This window comes from Vanellus vanellus, assembly GCF_965231255.1.
Source record: "Vanellus vanellus genome assembly, chromosome: 10".
Classification (NCBI taxonomy): Eukaryota; Metazoa; Chordata; class Aves; order Charadriiformes; family Charadriidae; genus Vanellus; species Vanellus vanellus.
Genome location: NC_138915.1, coordinates 15446253 through 15467529, shown reverse-complemented (window position 1 = coordinate 15467529; position 21277 = coordinate 15446253). Strand labels below are relative to the sequence as shown.

The window sequence follows — 21277 nt, the reverse complement described above, 5'->3', positions numbered from 1 at the left end:
TGGCACGCCTGTGGGGGTGCTCCGCTCCTCCCGTGCTCTCTTGGCAGTGCTGCCTGGGAAACGAGCCCTCCGCAGCCCCGTAATTCGGCATGAATAAACACACACTGTCCCTCCCTGGCCACTTAGTCGCCCTCCTGTGTTTAGCTGCCACCTCTGCTGGAAGCAATCCCTGCTACTGTGATGGGTTTGCACATCGGTGCTTCTGGCCAACCCTCCCACCACCTTCTCTCGTCCCATACCTACATGTATTGACCCTCTCCCAGCGCATTCCGGGGCAGCCCAACATACCCGCTCTTTTTCCATAGTTTTGAATGGCAATAACACACCCATCTCACAGTCATCTTGTTACTTCACGGGCAACGATTGCTGCAATGAGGTGACCTCTTTGTATTGAACATAAAATGGTTGATTAAATACAAAGTGCAATATATCTATCATCTAATTAATCTTCAATAAGTGTAATTTCAATCAGTTGCCATTTAACTAACATGTAATAGTGGTTAAACCTGTCTGCAGTGACAAGGAAAAATTGGTTGCCATCTATTCTTGTGATCTATATCGCCAAGCTGAACACAACTGATGGGGGAGCTTTGGCAATGCTTGAAGGAGCTCGGTGAAGACAAGGGTTTGCACACCAGAAGTGAGGGCTTTTTTCTGCAGATTGCATTGCAATTGCATAAAATTAAAATGCAAAGCGGGCACTTTGTATTTTAAAAAAAGGGATTAATGCACACTCCCACATTTATGTATATGCTTTTTAGTCAGCTGTACTTGGCATTGCTATAGTTATGCTAATGCATACTCACAAGTTAGCGCTGTTTGCCATTTGGAAGGTGTCCTCAGCAATTCTCGGTCTCATTGGCAGAAACACCCCTGCGTGGCTGCGGCAGAGCAGTGCTGGTGCCCAGCCTTGGCTCCTCACGGGATGCTCTGTCCCCAGCCAAACATTTTCCAAATTCTTAGGCTGTGGAATAGGAATTGAGTTTGCAAGGTCAAAACGACTCTCCATGCAACGAGCTTTCCCTTCTCCTTGGCACAACCCCACGCACGTGCTAGTCACCATTCGGATCTGAAAAATTCCTGGACATGATGGACAATGAGAGCGTGCCTGGGGTACCGGCAGCTGCAGCGTGGGGACGGGGCAGCTGCTCCAGTAGCACCTGGTGGGAGCACCCAGGCTTGCCGGGGACCACTAACGCAGGAGAGGGCCTACAGCCCCCTGATGTTTCCTTCTGTTCAGCTTGATTACTTTTTTTTAACTAGGCATCAACCCCACTGCGTCCAGCCAGCCCAGAAGGTGAAGCACCTCATGCCAGCAGGCTGGGGGGGCTACCAGAGGAGCAAACTCCTTCAGCCCTGCTCAGCCCTCCCTCTGCAACCCCCTTGCTTCTCCATTTCCCTGGCGCTCGGCGAAAAAATTAGATGAAATTAAAATTCTTATTATAGGAATGCCTTTTCATAAGTCTTTTTAGTCTTACAAACTAGACTAGTAGAAAAAATAGTTCCTTTACTCTTCAGAAATAACATCTTTATTAAATGTAAGATTCTGACCCATTCTGATTTCAAAGTGCAAATTAGCTATCTGGTTTCCTTTTGTGCAAGTATTTTGTTCATATAGATTTTATACAATGCAACAGACAGTCTTGTTAATAGACAGGGCACACATGTACTAGAAGAAAAGAGAGGGGAAAAAATAAAGAAGAGATGGCAAGAAAGCCACCAATAAATCATCCCAGCCCCCCTCCCTTCCTCCGCAGTTAGAAAGGGCTGGGGATTTTCTGATGAACTAATCAGAAAATGTGGGGTTTAAAAAACAAATCATCTTTGAGGAAGGGCTGGGGTGAGCGAGTGCCGCTGGAAGAATTTCAAAAAAGGTGTTTCTTAATTTTGAATGTTTAATGTCAACATTTTCAAAGAAAAATTTCTATTCTGGGGATCAAAATACCTTTCGATATCCATCAAAGAAATAAAAACAATTATTAAATATATAAATTGAAGTAAAATTTTTAATAAAAGATTTTTTAAAAATTATTATCAACTAATCCACGTTTTCATCTTATTTTCCTTGGGCTGCTTTAGGACGTTGCCTTTGCATCTAAACTCTGGGTGGAAGTGTTGCTCCTGTGTGGAATGCTGCAGAGAGGGTTGGGGGTCAGCGTGCAGAGCTGGGGCCACGCTACCACATCCACCATCCAGCACTCGTTACTGGCAGGCCTATAAAGAGCACGCAAACGGGGCCGTAAGGATGAAAACCTTATGGGGAGAAAACAGGAACAAAAGTCCTTTTATTATGCAAAAATACTGTAGGATAAATCCTGAAATCGATAGTAGATTTGCAATTTCCCTAACAGAACTGGATTTCACCCTCCGGTTCTCAGCCTCGCCAAGGGCTCAAGGAGCTCCGATTTTACTCTTCCAGCAGAGACGATCTTTAATTTAGAGAAGTAAAGAAACAATTTCTCAGCCAGGAACAGCAAGACCTGGTACCAATGCTCACCCCACCGGCCCCACGTCCTGCAGATGCTCTGCCCATCCTACCCCTCATCACGAGGTCTGAGAGGCACCTCCAGAAGGTGACGCAGCTCTTGGCTAACCTGAACAACCATTAGGACCACGCTCATTTCCTCCTACAAAGCAAGCCTCCGCATGTCAAACAGGTTACCTTGTACACGGGCGTTGGGCAGACCAGGAGCTCCTCTGGAGGCAGGTGTTTGTGTGGGGAGGGGAGCCGTCATCCCAAACTAGTCTACAGCCTCCTCTCATCGCTAGCTGGTGCCTGAATTAATATAACACCCCTGGAGCACTATAGCAACAGGCTTAGGAACCCCATCCTAAAAAAAAAAAAAAAAAACACAAACAAACAAAAAAGTAGTGTCCTGCCACACTTTCTAAACCCATAGAAACCGGTAACGGTATTGATTGTCCTTTGTAGCTTGTGTTGGGATCTCTGGAGTGTTAGACCACAGCTAGGTAGGTCTATTAACTGAGCATCAACATGATCCATGCAATAGTCAGGCACAAATACCATTAAATTACTAAGGAAAACATCTCTTTCCTCCCTTACCTCTTCTGGTGGCAGTGGGAAGCTGCCGTCAGGTTCCTCTTATTCAGAGAGGTCAAACACGGGTGCCACCACAGACACCACTAGAACCCAGCTGTAAGGAAAGGGAAGTCGTATCCTGGGCATTTAATGATCTTTATTTCCTAATTGACTCTGGTGATTTTTTTGCCCTTAAGCTTTTAAACTGAAATTGTGGGTCTCCAAAACATCCATACTCTAGCAAGGAGCTGGGGCTACTCAGCTCGGATTTTTCCCAGAATCGGGGTTTTACCTGTTGATTGATCAAAGACTCCATCAGCATAGTCTGAGCTATTGTTATTTTTTGTGTTTTGATCCGTGCTTGCTGAAAAATTACATACTAGCTAGACAGATCAACATATTTTCACTCTCTCGTGCTGAAAGCAGAGGATTTCTTTCTATTTTACGAACAAACATGATTTCAGGTCTGCTTTCAGTGACTTCCCCGAGTCCCTTTGGAGATCCACATACCTTTCTGCATTAGAGCTTACCCTGACGATCTGTCATGGTCTGAAAGATGTTCCACATCACTTTTCTTTAGGTAGATGGAGGGAGTACCTCTCATGGATCTGCCTTTACTCTTGCTTCCACAAACCTCAGAGCAAGAAGGAAGCAAGCACAGCAAAGCCATGCAGAGCGCAGGCGCTACCCCAGCGCTACCAACTTTGCCTTGGAAATGTCACCAACACCCCCAGGTGGTTTTGCAAAGAGCAACCCCCCAGTACGAGCTGCGTGGGAAGGGAGGGGAATAGATATCCGTATTGACATTTGCCCCCTTAATTCTGCATTAAAGTTATAATCACTCATTCATCTCCATCACATGCTCCTTTTTCAGCTCTACCATCTACATGTCTCTTGAAAGAGGCACATAAGCCTGGACGTTGAAAGACCCTTAATGTTTCTTATGAGGTTGAATGCCCCCAGCACTTGATGTTGGGAGAGAAGTAAAAGCTCCGTTTGCCTCACCTGCTTCGTAAGCGTTGCCAGTACTTTCCAGGATTAAACCGTTATAATCTCCTTAAGCAGTTGTGACATAAACTAAACAGAAGCATGATTTTCTGGTCAAAATAAAAAATAAAAAAAAAAAAAGTCCACGTGCTGAACACAAATGCTTTTTGGACTTGCAAGTGCAAGGGAGATTTATAGCCTGAGTTGTAAAGGCTTGATCTATGTGCCCAGACTTTTCGGATGTAGTTTTTGGGCTCTCACTTTGCCATTGAGCAACTCCCCATCGTTAGCAACTTTTGCCTATTTTAACCTTAACTTTCAAAAGACTCCTGTAAACTTCCAGAGTAAGCACAGAGCAATAACTCTCTGAACTGCTAAAGGAATCAGACTGATGCAATTTATTTCCACAGAACCATGCAATATTCAATGATACACTGAATCCGTGTTTTTAACACTTTTTAAAGGATTAAAACCCTGCAAAGAATTAATTAGGCATGCTCTGAAGCCTGAGCATTTAACAGTTTTCCACTCGGTTGTAGAATTTTAAGACCACCAACACTGGATACTGGCAAAGATTATCAAAGGTATTCTGGGCTGAAATACATACTAGTCAGAGGGCTTGGCCACTAAGTAACTGGAAAATACTTCATGATGGCTTTATATTTTGTAAAGAACCTTTAAAAAAAAACCACATAGTATCTAGAAGGTTAAATTTGGGGCAGAGTGACTCATTGGGAAAGTATGTACTGTGAAGAATATTGTCTTCTCTGCAGATCCAGCAAAATGTTAATGCAGCAGAGAGGTATTTACGGTCCCAGCACCGCAAAGCAGGGTTGAAAGGGATTAACGGGCTGGGATCTGCGCAGGATCAGACCAGTGCATGTGCACAGGCGTGCGGTGCTGGCCGGAGCAGCCTCTGCAGCCACGAGCCACCGAGCCGCACACCTGGAGCCGAGCAGCATCTGGAATTGTTAGAAGCTGGGAGATCCCGGCAAAAGAAAGTCTCTTGTTGTGTTAAAGTGACATGATAATGTACAATTTGAAAAAAATGCAAGCAAATTTTTTTTTTTTCTTTTTTCCCCCGCATCGGATACCTGGAAGTGTCCCGATTTCCCCAACCATTTCTGTTGTCTACTACATTATTACAAAGAAATCTACACATGCCAAAACAGCCACTGTTTGACAAGGTCCTTGGCAGGCCGTAACAATATTGCAGAGAACTCATTTTACATGATGGGAAACAAACTGAAAAATATCATTATTTAAGTACCCAATACCCAGAGCCATGATGGATGCTGTACAAGGCAAAGATGGTACAGACATCCAGATATTTCAGGCAAAAGCAAGACCACTCAGAAGCCACAAGTTAAAAAAAAACAAAACCAAAACCAAAAAAAAACCCACAAACACACCCAAACAAACAAATAAAAAAACAACACACAAAAAACCCCCGAAGCAACAATTAGCCAAGAGATTCTCCAAGTTTCTATCCTTGATTAAAAAAAACTTAATTAAAAACTCCCTGGCAAGCAACTTGATTTATTTTCCTTTTTGCTCTCTAGCTACAGAATAAAAAGAACCCATCTTAGTAAATCTTTCTATAGCTATTTGCTGTGCAGAACTTGAGGAGAAATTTTAAACACTGTGGACGTTAAACTGCAGGCAAACAGCGCACATTCCAACTCCAGAGAGCCAAAGACCTTCAGATTCGGTATATTCTTTTTCCTCTCGCCTGTACGCAATTGCTTACACCAATAAACAGAGGATTTTTCTCACCCCTCACAACCACTTACATTGCTCGTGATCTTGTGACCGCTGACCAAGGGCTGCACGGGGCAGAGCTCAACGCGCGGCCGTTCACGGCGGGTGCGCCGGGCTTGCTGTGCCGGCCCGATGACACCCGGAGAGACACCCCCGCGTGCCACCAGCTACCGCTGACACCACCGTGAGCGTGTTGCAGAGGAGGCAACAACCCTGAGATGACCTCATCACAACACAGCATGTTTAATTGAGATAGAAACGTAGTACGTGTATATGACAACGTCCTCAAAGGTGGGCAGTTGTCTAAACAAAGTGCAGACAAATCCACATGACTCCCATGCAAAATGGAATAGACTAAGAAACAAATCAAAATTTTAATAGAGTCACTGAAGACAACAATGGACCTATACTAAAATCAGTAAATATGTACATATATGTATATAAACACACAAGTTACACGCATGAGGCTAAAAGGTCCAATTTTCATTTGGAGTGCGGTGAAATTCCAGTGATGGGGCAGTAAAGAGCGGCCTTCGTGTCAAAATGAAATACATCGGTTTATGTCAGAACGTTGTAAAGGAGTTTGTTCAAATGAAAATCAGACCTCCACATCACCGTAGAAGCAAATACACACAATTTTGCGTCTTTAATTTAAAATTAAAGCCCCGGTGGACCAGGCAGTGGCCTCCTAACGCAGTATTTCTGCACACAGGAGATTGGCTCTGGAAGTCCAAAAATATCATGGAGGTGAGTATGCAAATTCTTACAATTTCTTTTATTTTCACTTCAGGAAGAGTCTCCTTGGCCACTTGTTTAGATTAAATGCTCTTGGATGCTTCAATGCAGAGGAAGGGGAAGAGAAGGAAAAACGCTGATGTTTGCAATGCTAAAACTGAGCCTGTTGGGTTCAGCTGAGGACAAGAATTCAAAGGCTTGAACACTTACCTGGAGTTTCAAAGAAAATTACCCAAACGTGGAGATATCTGTCTTCCTCAGGCACTATCCCTGGAGTTTACCTGCATCTGCTCTGCAACAGGGATTGCACCTTTCCTAGCAGAAGCGCTCCACAGCAACGAGGTTTTGGGTCCCTCTCTCTGCTGCATCGTCTAAAGAGACACATTCAAACCTCCTCTGACCCTGCAGCTCTCGGCTACGGCAGCAGAGATCTTTCTGGAAAGCCTTTGCAAACAACCAGCCAAAGCACAAGGCTTGCCCATCTCATGCTCTTCTCCTGGTATTGCCACTGGATTTGGAGCTTCCCCATTTTATTTCTTGAGGTGAACCATTTCTTAAATAATTAAAAAAAAAAAAAATCAGTAAGATATTTTCCCCTTTTAATGCAGCTGTAATAAGCTTTCATTAAAAGAACTGTGTCTATTTGTGGGACAGTCCCTCTGGTAAGACACAACACCTTATTTAACTCTATGATTTAACTTTGGACTTCACGTGATTAGTGTTCATAGTCAGGACTCACCAGTTCCTGAGGAGCAGAAGAGAACTTTCAGTGTTTCTTCTGTCTTTCCTGGTGGCGTGCTCCATCGCCTAATAAAACTCTCCTTGAGATTACAAAGTTTTTCCTAACATATAACCTAAATGCTCCCTGCTGTTTAGTCTATCCCTGCTGCCTAACGAGAAGACCTGATATCTCCTCTTATTAAAACATCCTTACTTGCAGTTGCAGGCATTTTCAGCAATTTTCCTAGGCTGAACAGACTAATTTTTCCTAGACATTTCTTAGAAATTCTCTTAGACATTACCTTGCATTGCTAGTGCCCAGCTGTGCATCTTTTCCCCTGGTTCCCGTTAAAAACCCAGCGTTGTGCAAGAAGAGCACATGTTTGGAGGCAAACCACTGAGGATATTTTGCCCTGTCCATGCAGTCCTTTTTAATATGCATCTTATTTACACTATCTACATGTATAGCAGCCATCCATGAAACAGTCACATCCCTCGTGGGAAACCAGCAGCATCACTTGTGCTTTTACATCTCCAAAGTCAGCTCTTTCTCCATTCCTTTCTTCTCACCCCAGGCCGTACCGCTGGGCTGCGGAGGTGGGATGACACACACCGACTTCGACCGGTTCTGTTTCACTTCCCGAACCTTTTCTGCATTCCCCACTGCAGGAAGAGAAAAACAACAACTTTGTATGAGAAATGTTCTCCTTTGAGAGTCAACAGGAATAAAGAACTACCAAGAGCTACGGAGGTGGCCATTTGCTCATTGGGGATGAGCTATTCCACCGCAAGGATCACTTTTTAATTACAGAACAGAAGACAAAGATCACTATTGGGGGGGGGAGGGGGGGGGGGGGGAGGGTGAATGGCAATTTAAACCCTATCTTGTACTTTGAAATACGTTACGTGTCTGGATCAATATAATCATTCTTTCATCAGTGCTCACCAGCAACTATGCAGCACAATAATCCCCATCAGTGACCACCTTAAAATAGCTTTTCAAGATGCAGGTGTCCTGCTGGAGCACCTAAAATTTCACGTTGCCACATGAAGCGAGTATTTTTAGCCATCACAATGGACGGGTTACAGCCTCCTCCGTCCCTGTCCTCAGGGGACGTCAGCGCCGTTGTGCTCACATTTTCCCTGGGGCAAAAAAAACCCACCCAGAAACACTGCTTTTTATGACTTTGCTCTGCTTATACTCATGTTTTTCTTCAGGAAGAACATAGTTTAAACTTTTATAATAAACTGTGGATTAAAATAGCTACATCCCCGGCAGATGTCCATATTATGAACTCATGAATGCCACACAACTGTGCTGCTTCTGTCTACTCCTGCAAACCTGCAGTATAATACCTTTGTGCAGATAACGGCTCTTTAATTAGCGAGTTTTTACTTAATTGTTTAAAGAAAATTACAAAGGAAGAAGACATTAGAAATAGAAAGGCACAAAAAGACTCAAATGAAACAATGATACTTTCTCGCTTCTCAGATATTTTCCCAGCACATACGTAATGAAGAAATATTCTGTATGTTACCGTTCGACCCAGCCCCTTAGCCTAACTCAGCCCATACCTGGCGGCAACGTTACCTTCAGGATCAACAAACGCTGAATCTTTTCAGACGTCGCTTTTACAGTCGTGATTGTGCTAAAAGGTGTTGTGCCAAGTATTGGGAAAATTTCAGTGCTCACCGAACATCTCATTGTGGTTCGGAGGCTAAAAAGGCACTGTCCTCTGCATTTTGAAAGACGCGTTTTGCAGTTTTGATGAGCTACATGTTGTGTGAGGCTTCATTCATATTAAAGCACTTTTCTTAAGTGTGAAAACTAAGTTTTCAGTTATCTAGAAACTGAGCTTGGGCTTACAAAAACATGAGGTCTTGAGCCACTGATCTGTCTGTAATAGATATTCAGAATAGACAGCGCTGCTAATGGGGCACTCAAAATGCATTTTAATAATACTTAGCAAGCAAGAAAAAAATAATCTTAATTTTTTGAAAGCATTTGGGCATGAACTTCATTTTTCCAAGTATCATTCATTTTTATAAGGTTTTAGTTTATGCATTAGCTTCACCATAGGCAGAATGACCTGCAATTACTGTCAAACATCTTAGTGCTTGGTGGAATATGAAAAACGGTACCGGTGTCAAATGCTTGCCCGGCTGGACACGGGAGACAAGAAAACTCTGTCTAAATTCACGCACCTCCTTGCAGCACACGGGGAATAAAGAGGTCAAACACCCGGACTGGGACACATTTCTGACTGCGTTGGTTCCCAGCACCACTGCCTGCCCCCGGCCACTGCCTGGAGCACCTTCACTGCCGGCCGGGCACCCCAGCGCACGCTGAGTCTTGGCTCAGGTGGGGTTGAGATGGGGCACTGGGGCTGTGAAGGCTCTCGGCTCTACTGGATTGCTCATGATGCTCATCTAAGGAGCCCCACTTTGTCTCCCGGGCTGGAGCGATGCCCCTGCCACCCTGCCTGCTGCTGCCCTGCCTGCTGCCGTCCTGCCGGCAACGTACAGCCCAGGTCTCCCTCTTGCTGCCTGCAGCGAGGTAGGGAGGGCAGGAGGCTTTGCCTTGGCTGTCTCCCAAATCCCAGCCCTGCAACGGACACGCCATGGGGCTCAGCACATCCCCCCCGTCACCTGCTGGGCTGTCCCACGGGGACGGGGCAGGGCGAGCAGGGGAGGTAGGAAATCACCGCTGGCGCCCACCAGCTGCCCAGCTTACCGGTGAAGGAGCGGCACAGCCTGGGCTGCGTGCTGGAGTCGCCCTGCGCTGAACAGGAGTCATCCTTCTGTGATTAAGGAAGAAAAGTACTTTAATGCATTTATGAAGATTGCTAGCAAGTCTGTTAATGACACTCCTGCTTCATAAACAAGCCATTTGCAATCCCCAAGGACTCCGTTTCCATTTGTTTTACTTTTGCCGAGAAAAACAAAAAGAACTATTGCTAAAAATAGACCAACTAGATGGCAGGAAATATTTACAAATGCTGACTTGTTTCAAGTTGGTGGAAGAGGTCTGAGCTCTCCAGGAGCGATTCAGCAGACGGGGCGGGAAGGAGCAGCCCCGGGGCAGGAGGATGGGGCAGTGCGGGAGGCGAAGCCCATCCCCAGGACAGGGACGTTTCTCACCTTGGCCGCTCCCCACCTCGGCCGCAGGCCAAGGAGGCCGGTAACAAGCTCGCACTAACGAGCTCCCTGTCCTTTCACTCCAGTGCTAATCTCCACCCACCCTTCAGGAAAAATAAATAAATAAATAAATCAGGTAGCACAGTGCTGTCTGAATCGTTCAGTGCTTCCATAAACTGGGAATAAGTCTCTTACGCAGCTGTGATTTGGCACCTCGGTCCAGAAACCCAGACTGCCAAAATAACTCCGGACACCTCCCAGCCTGGTTTTGTGTTTTGTTTCGGTTCGTTCTCCTCCCTCCCCTAACGAGGACCGATGCCCTCCATCCCTTGTTCGCGCTTTCATTGACCATTTTAATAACAATGCCTTCCCGGCTCCGGCAGCAGCGCCCGGCTCCCTGGAAAGCCATTCCCAGGGGCATTTAACGATTCTCAGAGCATGCTCCATGAAAGGGCTCCGACATAATTACCAAAGGCAGTATGTCATTTACGCACATGGCTTACAGGCAGCTCCAAATAAGCTCCTTCTGGGGAAGTGTGCTCGTGTTTTGGCAGAAGAAAAGAGGACGAAGTTGCCTGGCTACAGGTGCAAGGATTTTCTGGGTGCTCAGTGGTAAATAAAAGCTATCCTGGGTCTCAGAAACTGCCCTGCCAGCGTTCTCTGTGTTGGACCCTTGCCTACAATAAGGCAAGCCCAAAATCCAGACAGTGTTCAGAGCCAGCATGATGCACAGCTCCAGGAAGCAGCAGTCTTGGGAAGGAATTTTGTCCTTAGGCGGAGGAAGGCGAACTTTCTGCTGGAAATAGATAGTCTTGGAGTTAATCCTCTGGGCTACGATTCAGATCTGAAGTCACCTCGTAGTCCTGCCAAGGTTTTTCTGCCTGGTATAAATCACTTACCCTGTGCCGTTGGCTCGGGAAGGATGAGGATTGTTCTTTTCTTACTTCTGTTCTCTACCTTCCCTATTCACTCTGCAGCCCCTCCTCGGCAGGGGCTTCTAACGCAGCACTGCTGTAAAAGCAAAGGCTGACACCTAAAGTGCAGTAGAGCCCCAGGGCACCTAAAGCCACCCAGGTTAGAGGGAAGAGGGCTGAAGCCAGGCATCGGCCATGGACTGGTACCTGTCCTGGCAAAGGTACTGGTTTGTCTGTGCCAACTGCGGAAGGAGATGGATTGTCCATCGGGTGAGATGAACTTCACTCTCGGCTCCTCCCCAGCCTGGTGGAGCCAGAGACCTACAGAAAGATGTTCTTCCATACAGACTTTATTTTGTGGTGACTGGTACAGTGGGAAAAGACATCCAGCACCTAATATATTATGCGATTAATCCAACTGAGCTGCAACAGCCTCATATTTTAATAGCAAAGGACTAACCGACTTCACTAAAAAAGAAAAATATGTATGCAGACAGACAGTGAGGAGAAAAAGCGGTGTTTCTACTGACCCAAAGGGATTTTTTAATTCTTCACTCAGCCGCTAACACCTAACTGATCGAATGCATGGCCAAAGGTTTTTTCAAACAGACCGGCGATAGAAGGCGTGCAGGTGTTTCACCAGCACCAGAGGGGTTTCAGTGGCCCTTTGCTGGAAGTTTGTTTCACGTTTCCTTGATTTCCAGTCGAGTTTGCAAACACAGTTGTAATGCTTCCATCTCGTGGTGAAAAGCAGAATAGAAAAATGTGTGGCATGACAGTGTCTAATTTTTTCTTGCTGACTCAAAACCTGGAAGGCCAAACCCCAAGGACTACAAAAGATGGAGTGTCTGACAAATAGAAAAATCGCAAGCACTAACTATCTATATTTTTCATTCATCTCTTTTTTAAACAGGAAAATGCCATTTGCTTGTCAACTTGGCATGAAACTAAATCTGAGAGGCTTAATTTATTCCCCAAAATTTAAAATATCGAGCTGCTTTTAATGGGTTGAAGTCTACTTTTCAGCAGTGTTCCTTCTTTCTGCTGACAAATTCTGCAATCTGTCCTTCTACAGCGTGAAGTAACAGCGTTCACCCGCTCTCCCCCCTCAAGTTAATATTCCAAGGCACTTTTACAACATTATCCCATCATTTTGGTGTATCACTTTACTTCTCTCTGCAGTAAAACGAGGCAGCTATTCTAAAACATTAGCAGATAAGCTGCTGATCACACAAAACACACCTGACTCTTCCTTTTGGGTGCAGAGGGACACTTCTTGGGCTTAGTGTCACCCTTACAGATGTCACTGGAATCAGCTCCCAGTATTTACATCCGCTTCACTTAGACTGGCACAAAGCAAAGGTAGCTGCTGTACAGAGGTGTAATTAGCGCCAACAAATTACTCCTATGAGACAGTAGCATTCAGCATCCAATTGGCATTTTGCATAATCCGTAGGAGCACTTGCCACCATCCATAAATCAGTATAGAGACGGAGCAAATTTTACTGCCTTTGCAGATCCCCCCAAAATATTCTGTCCTCCGAAAGGCCAGCTGTAAGCGTTCACAGTAACAGGAGAAGCGGTCTTCCCAAAGGTGCTGAATTTCCCACCAAACGCCCCGCCGTACCTAAGGACATCAGCAGAGAAGAGGAAAGCAGGAGCGCGAGGGTTAACAACCAAATGTCCTTAAAGTATGTAACGTCATGCTCAAAATCAGTCCGAGTTTGATGTTGTTCTTTTGAAGTTTAATTATACCAAATGTTCTACGGGAACATGCCATGTTCTTGCCTATCTATTTTGAATAGTAAGTACCAATCAGCATGTAAATGATCAAATTAAATCTTTTAAGTTGCTTGCAAGAGCCGGAACACCTTTCTGTGAATGGAGGGCTGAGAAGCAGCGGCATTTGGCGTGTTACCGCCGTTCTCGGGGAGCTCCTCAATGACTGGCATTTGAACAAAGAAATCGGAGTGGAAGAAAGCCTGCGGCAGTCCCGAGTCCTTGTGCTGTCGTGGAAAATTACTATCTAAATAAAGAAAGATAAATTATTTCTTTTTAAAAGGTCATTCTCTTCTCCTTAGTGACGGAGCCTTGCTGCCCAGATTAGAGACCACAGTTTGCACTTGGAGAGTGCTCTAGCTCAAGATTTGGAGAAGGGGGTGAAATTTAGGGATGGCTCAGCAATGACTGCTGCTGAGCTGGGGGTTGGGAGCGAAATACGGTGAGGGTTTTCCTCTACAGCGAGAGTTACAGAGGATGAGAGAAACTGAAACGACCAAGCCTGCTCCTCATGCACCATTCCTGGACCATTTCATCTTTCCGCAGGGCTCAGCTCCTCTCGCTGATTTCCAGAGAAGTCAGTAAAAGTCTTCACCAGTCACAGACGCTGTATTTACCTTGTTTCTCCTCTAATTCAGAACATGAAGCAATGCGGAGCTGCGCCAGCAGTAAATTTGGACTCAAAGTGGTTCTCTCAGGAATCCGGTATGCAACGCTTCCCTCTGTTTTACTTTCTTCAAGTCTGCCCAGAAATGTAGCTGCTTTTAAAAACAAAAACTCGTGTCCAGAATAAATAAGAAAGCTCACAATAATGATTCTGTCCTTTCAAAAGAGTCGGGGGGGAAAACACCGAATAATTTCAAATATTTGCAGTCCATCTGGACCACTGACAATGGGTGAACCAGATTCCCGCCTTTGAAGAAATCTCCCAGATAAGAAAACATAGGAAAAACAGACCTCTGAATCTACGGACTGAAGCTTAATTAATAACATTTGCTCAGTAAATAACTTTCCTAGCATGGATGGAAGCCTGTGTTCACAAAGCACTGAACGGCGCGGCACCCAAGATGGCTCATTTGTTTGTCAGGATTTGGGTTGATTTTTTTTCCTCCCCTCGGTATTTTGTACTCACTGGAATGCAATTTAGGATTGAGAGGCACTTTTCTTTTTTTTTTTTTTTTTTTTTTTTTTAAATTTAAGGCAGCAGGTTTTGTCTTTAAAAGGAAATAGCACCAGCAGTAAACCACACTATTCCGAGTGCTTGTTACAACTTCAGAGGGAAAGCAGCCCGTGCATGGCCTCTGCAGGTCCGAGCCTTCCCCCGCTCCCCCTTACCTCCTTGCTGGGGCTGGCCGGGTCGCCCCTGCTGGCTTCCACCTGCAGGCTTTTGTGCCGGAGGATCAGGATCTCCTTGGCATGCTCCACGTGCTCGGTCTCTCCGGGAAGGGTGTGCCTGTTGTACGCCGGCCCCTGCACGTTGCACCAGAGAGACCGCTGTTGGAGGTGGGACCGTCCCTCTCTCCGCAGCAGCATCCCTTCACTGGTGCCCGCATCTCCCAGGGCCCTTCGCCCCCATTAACCATCCTGCCTAGTTATTGGGATAAACTGATGCAACCAAGTGTGAAAGGTGGGGATGGAGGGAAAAAGCCAGGGAAGGAAGATGGGACTCCAAACTCTGCTACTTTATGCAAAATCGCCCAAGCGATCACTGAATGACAGGACTGAGATGCATCTCTCTAATCCAGGTGACACACCAACCTAGTGCAACTACGCTGTTCAAGGTGTCTGCTGCTCAGTGCCTTGCCCAGCCCGGATACTTTATATCAGCCCCACCTTCATATATAAACCATGCAATCCACAGGAACCATAAATCCTGCTTCAAAAGCCGTAAACCAACCAAAGTTAAATCTCCCACTGTCATCAGTGGGAGTTGGGATACCTCTGTCACTACAAGGGGTGAGGCTGGATTTAGGCGGGAGTAAGTGCAAACAGGAGGTATGCCTTCATCTTCACCCCATTCACCATTTCTATAGGTTTCCTCCCAGCCTTATCTAGTCGCTTCTCTCAGCTCAGCAAAGGGAGAGGAGGGGGTGGTTGATCCCTCTGTGCTGAGCTGCCCACACCAGCAGCATCCCCAAGGACTCAGTATTTCATGCATAATCCGTAAAACAAAGGCTTAGGTGGATTTTAAGGATAAGGCTCCATGTATCACCATGTGAACACCAATTACAAGGCACAGTCCTAGGGCGCTGTGTAAAACCTCCGCCAGATTATTCATGAGTTATTCCGTAAACAGCAAGTGTTTTCTGTGCTATTTACTGGCTGTACAAGTTTCATGGCAAAACTGCCACGCATTTTTAAAACATCTTCAGATTAATTCTCACTCGCAGCTCACTGACTGTGCTCTTTTCGATGGCAAAAAGTGCAACGTGAGGATAACCCCAGGAGTTGTTGCAACCGCTGGATCTGCTAACCTCGTGCCTGAAGATGCATGTGCTCCTCCTTTCTCCTTTCTGGTTCTGGGTACTGATGCCTAAAATACTTCATGAAATTATAGGCTGACTGGGTGAACCTTTCAAAAGCTGTCATGCTGCAAACAGAAATGTGCCACTGACTTGGAAACTGGATCTGGCTTCACACAGCCAACTATTCTCTGCTCACAAAGAGACATCATTAGTAATTATGTAAATATTCATAACATCTGCTCAGGCTGTTAGGATAACTGAGATAACTTTTGTTATTGGACATCTAAAATACAAATTGAGGGAAGAGTTATACCGTTCTCCTTATTCGGTACAGGTTCCTTGCCAATATTTCCTGTATATTTTCCAGGACATCCGGATTCAGAGTATCCTCCAATTTTTTGTCCGTTATGACAGTCCTGTCGTTGTTACTGCAAAGAAAACCAGAACACCTTATTTGGGGAGATGCACAGCAGCACAACCAGTGCACCCCCAAAGCCCACTGCTCACAGCAGCCCTTTCGGAGCCCACCACCAGCAGACACCACCAGCGGCTAATCCCTGCAGATGGAGCTCACTGAGGAGGGATGTTGGGTATTCGCATCAGAGCTGTGCCACCCATGTGCTCCCCGGTAGATAAAAGAGCTGTGGGGAGCTGTGGCAGAGCAGAACCATCTGTGAGAGATGAGATGGTCATTCTGACATGCAAATATTTGACCCTGCTGTCTCAGCCGATGCTCATTCTCGCTGGTGGTTCCTTCAGTACGTGTAGTGGTGCAAAGCCATCAAAAAATGGTGCAAGAGCATCTTCCTCGGAGCACCATTTCTGTGTAGCTCGGGGGGGATACAGGTGAGCCTTCACATACAGGAGCAGAAACCGTGTTCATCAGTGCCAGTAGACTGCTCATCCACCTGATCATTTTTAATACCCAGCTACTAATCTTTAAATAGTGGTTACTCTGCATTTGTCCAGGCTAAGTTGCTTCTTCCCATGGGACAGCCCAGCAGGGAAGAGCAGAGGAGGCAGAGAAGTTTGCAAAAGCTTTTCATAACTGTTGCCTCTGGTGGGAGGGTTGTGAGGAGTGATGGAACGGGGGTGACTGCAGGGGGGCACTTACAGCCAGGATGGGTGAGACGGGGCATGACCCAGCTGCCCTGCTTCTGCCAGCTCAATGGCATGCTTCCGCTCCAGCTTTTCATAGAGAAGCACAATACTGGATTTTGGCTGATCGTATTCACGGAGCAGGATCTTCTGCAGGTATTTGCTGTTGAAATATTCTAATCTGTTTGAGAACAAAACAAGGCATCTTTAGCGTCCTCCCACGGCTCCCCAGCACCTAAATGGACCTGAGCAAGCCAGCAGGTTCATAGTCCATGGCTGTCCCATATTCCATTTTATTCCATTACCTCCTTTCCAGAAACCAATGATCGCGCAGTTCAGTTCTGAATTATTTTTTGCACTACAATACATGAGCTAAGATATTAAAACTTTGCCAAATACAATAAAAATTCTTCAAAGTGCCAGACTTATCATGAACTTTTTACTATAAGGGCTACAAGTACACGCAGCAGCCCCAAGGGATGCAACAGATTTAAACACTTCCAGATTCCCTCTCGAGCCATTCCCTCTTGCTTTCTGCCCAAAAGCAACCCAACCTTTGGGAAAGATTTAGCCAGTAGCAAATACTGATGCTGAAGTTTGGCTGTCGTTAGCTGCTGACAAACCTTCTCGCAAGGAGCCCGGACACTCCGCAGCAGCAGCGGTTCCCATACCCTCTAGTGGCACATCCGAGCACCGGCATTCCTAAGAAAATCCCTGCCAGCCGCATTAATCAGTTCTTACCGTGAAGTTAGCTGTATCTGTGTCTGCGCAGCCAAGGAATTAAACCTAGTAGACTGCTATTAGTATATTTTATGTTATTTGTATTAAAAAAAATAATCTCTTATGTGTACATCTAATGAAAATTGAGCGCTTTGCTAGAGAAATCTATAGAGATGCTCTATAATTTGTCAGTCCACAACAAGCAGTTGCCCCTCCGAGCGCTGCAAGTTCATATTGGTGCTGTTAATTGTGCACAGGCTGGGGGTTGGGGTCCTCAGCTCCCGCATGGCCGGACAGGCAGGAGGGCGCAGGCAGCGCCGCGGCAGGCAGGGACAGGCTGAAGCCGTACAAGCTGTGCTCTGCTGACATGGCCCTTTCATTTTGAGCAGATTTCTTTTGACAAGAAGGGACAAACACAATGGGAAAGAAGAAAGGTGTATTTTTAGGGTCAAGTACAATACACGACCTGCAAGCAGGGAAGCGCCCTGAGAACCTGGTCTCGCCTTGGACGAGGAAAAGCTGCCCCTCTGTCACCTGGGTTGTGTCACAGGGATGAATGAGGCTCAGCTGCCCACAGTGGAAACTTAAGGAATAGAAAACAGCCTCATTTTTTTCTACACATGTACACAGTTGTATTTTGGCAAATCCTTACTTGTCTTTCCAGTAATACTGTCCCCAGTGTCCACATATATCTTCAATGCCAGCCAGCAAGTGATCCAAGAACTAAAGAGAAAGAGAGGATTTTGCTATACACCGGTTGCATGTATTGCATACGTGATGAACTCTGTCAGCAAGCATCAAAAGCCAACAGACAAAACAGGAGATGCTTTCAGCTTGGTACACAGCGCCGGTAAACAAGAGGAGGGGATGTTGGGCTAATTCCCCATCCAGTCATCCACGTGTATCCCTCGGTTCTGGAGTACAATAAGTGGTTTGGCTGCTCGCTTTCAGGTCTGCGCGAGCAAAGAATAATCGCTAAGGGACACGGATCTGCTCTTTATGATATGTACAGGATGGCTGATGGCTTGCACGTCCTGCATATTGGGCCTTGATAAGCAGGAAATGCTCATCTGGAGGGTTTTGAGGACAATTTGTCTCAGGAGACCAGTATCTTCGGGGTACAGGTGTAGATAATGTACAAATGATGCTTTGACTTGAATAAGAAATACTGCCTTCCCCCAGACAGTCCCACTAAATTAAATCATTGGCCGTACCATGCCTTATACAAAAACATTATTGTTGTTTAAAATTATATTAAAAATACCAGACAGGTTGATCTTTTCACCTAGAAGTTAAATCTCTGTAATATCCCAATTTTTTTTCCCTCCTACTGGCATGTCTAAACTGGGAGAGGGCTCTGCTCTACTGTGGGTCGATGCCTCTCCACACTCAGGTACTGATGTCCCTGGAGCTTCCTCCAGCTCTAATTTTTTTTTAAAAAATTTTGGGGGAGGTCAGAGACAGAAAAGTTTCAGAGCAGATCACTCAGCCCGGCAGCCTGGTACCGGTTTAGAGTCTTCACATTGCTATTAGCAGCTGTATGGTCTGGGGACCGACAAATGACGCCCCCCCCCCCCCCCCCCCCCCAGCACTGATCATCACTCCTGAGAGCAAGAATGTCCTGACTGTCAGGAGAGACGAAATAAATTTGAGGAAAAAAGCTGCTTCTGGCTTCTGTGTCCCTGATTTCCTACTATCTGCATTGTTACCTTCTCACTTAATTGGTGCAAAGCCATTTTCAGCTCACTTTTCCTAATAAACCCATTTCCAGAGATGATTTACTATTCACACGCTAACAAAAGAAGAAAGTATTCTCTGTTCATGATAGGAAAAGACTCTTCAACCTATTGAACTGTTCTGTTAACCTCAGACAAAGCCCTGTAATACAACCTAATTGTGAGGATGCCAAACAGTTTTTATAAATGTCCTCAGACCTAATGTCTTTATTTCTAGTACCCAAAAAGGAGACAGAAAATATTCCTGAAGGAGCCATACCCACAGAAACGTGACTGGGCACAAACAATTAGATTCAGAAACATAATTTTATATTGGACGCAGATGCAAATGCAAAGCCTCAGCTAGGTGTGCAGAATACCCTGCTTTCACACGGAGCTGACCCACTCCCTGAAGAAGTCCTCTATAACTAGAAAGGCCAATGTTTGGATGGCAAGAGCAAGGTGAACTAAATTCCACCTTTGGGTTTTGGAATGAATCATAGAATGGTTTGGGTTTGAATGGACCTTAAAGATTGTCTAGTTCCAACTCAACTGCCACGGGCAGGGACACTTTCCACTAGACCAAGTTGCTCAAAGCCCTATCCAACCTGGCCTTGAACACTTCCAGAGAGGGGGCGCTTCAGTGCTTCCCTCCAATATAGTATTAAACTTACCCTCCCTCTTCTAATTTTTTTTGCAAAAATATCCAAACTGATGGTGGTGATGTGACTGGTGAAGACATGGGAGAACCCACCCCTGAAAGCAAGCAAGTCTCATTTTCTCTCTTTCCCTCCTTCCAGAGAAGCAGAAAAGTTAGCGTTAGGTTCGAGCATAAACTTTTGGGCCAGTGCTTATCTTTCTCTCTCATGTTTGTGCACCAGCTAACACAACACCAGCCTGACTGAGTAGGTGGCTGCTATTCCAATGCAAATAATAACCCATGGTTAGGAAGCTGCCTAAGACTTCAGACCTGGAAAGGGACTGACCTGCAGAGGATTCAGGTAAATTTGCAGACCTGTAGAGTCCCTGGAGGCACACCACATTTCAGAAGGACCATATTGCTATCAGCAAAGCATATCGGAAAGCTCTGGCTGTGTGTTGATGGATGCATCACTTACCCGAATATGGATCTGCTCTCCCACTGTGGGAGCACTCTCCCTTTTCTTCTTGACAGCCAACAAGTCAACGAGAGGACGGATCGTCATTCCCTGCAGGATAACCACAAACACAAAAACCAGCCTTTCTTCACATCAAGTGTTCTCAGTGTCAACAGGCGCTCACATACAGGCTTCAGGGTGGGGGTAGGCAGAGAGGAGAAATGCTCCGCTCTCCTCATCTGGCATCTCAAAGACCACAAAAAGTCAACCAAAAACTTCAAGGTCAAGCCTGTGGTTTGCTATTGCTTGTAGCCTACCAGATGGGAAGGGGCTTGAAACGTTCAAAGTTCAAATGCCTGAAACGATGATAGTCCTTGAGACTTCACAGCACGCAGCCTCAGCCAGCATTTGTCTGCTAACTTTTTGAGTATTTATGTGTCACAGATCATTACTCCAACCATCTCGGATGTCTAGCCGGTGGCTAAGTTTACTAATCAAAGTATCCACCTGGTGGGAAGGGTCAAGGGAAGAGTTTTAATGTCCTTTAAGCCTCATGAGAGAACTTCTAAAATGCCGCTGCGGTGCATTTCTTAGTCTGGCCTTGGTACGAAATGGCTTTTCTAGGACATGTTTACAGCAAAAATGATGGAGTAGTTGATGTTTATGACTTCTGAATGTCACAAATGCTGGCACGGAGAAGAGTTGAACACATTTTTAATTGCAGAAACAATTAATGTGTCATTTTAATAGCTAATAGCAATAAAAAATGCATAGCTATTCAGAGTAAATAACATAAAACTCACAAATTCAGAAATAACAGATAGTACAAAAATTAAGCGGAGGCTATGCAATTTGGTCTCTTGCCTTCACTGGATAATCAGCTGCATTTGTTTTCATTTTAAAGCGACATTTTGGAGTCTTATGACCAGGACTCCCAAATTTAGAAACACCTGAATTCCTTTGGTCCTTCATGGCACTGAGAGCATTATAGGAATCCCACATGTCATTTTCAGGCCACATATTTCACAACACACCTGTCCCCTGTGATGCTCCTCCACCCACCAGGGATAACTCATCTGAAGTGCATCACCCGATGCTGATGGCTCTG

General features: G+C 45.5%; 1 protein-coding gene across 1 annotated transcript in view; it reads right to left on the bottom strand.

The window, feature by feature from the left end:
• Positions 1-7769: 7769 nt before the first annotated feature.
• LOC309675980 (sodium/hydrogen exchanger 2-like) overlaps positions 7770-21277 on the bottom strand; it is a gene marked incomplete at both ends in the record, with an annotated part of 29424 nt that continues 15916 nt past the window's right edge. Inside the window, 7 exons of the mRNA XM_082488419.1 lie at positions 7770-7906; positions 9978-10044; positions 14410-14544; positions 15853-15967; positions 16654-16818; positions 18010-18080; positions 20191-20280. Of these exons, the coding sequence (XP_082344545.1) occupies positions 7770-7906; positions 9978-10044; positions 14410-14544; positions 15853-15967; positions 16654-16818; positions 18010-18080; positions 20191-20280 (780 nt within the window). The remainder of the gene's footprint in view (positions 7907-9977; positions 10045-14409; positions 14545-15852; positions 15968-16653; positions 16819-18009; positions 18081-20190; positions 20281-21277) is intronic.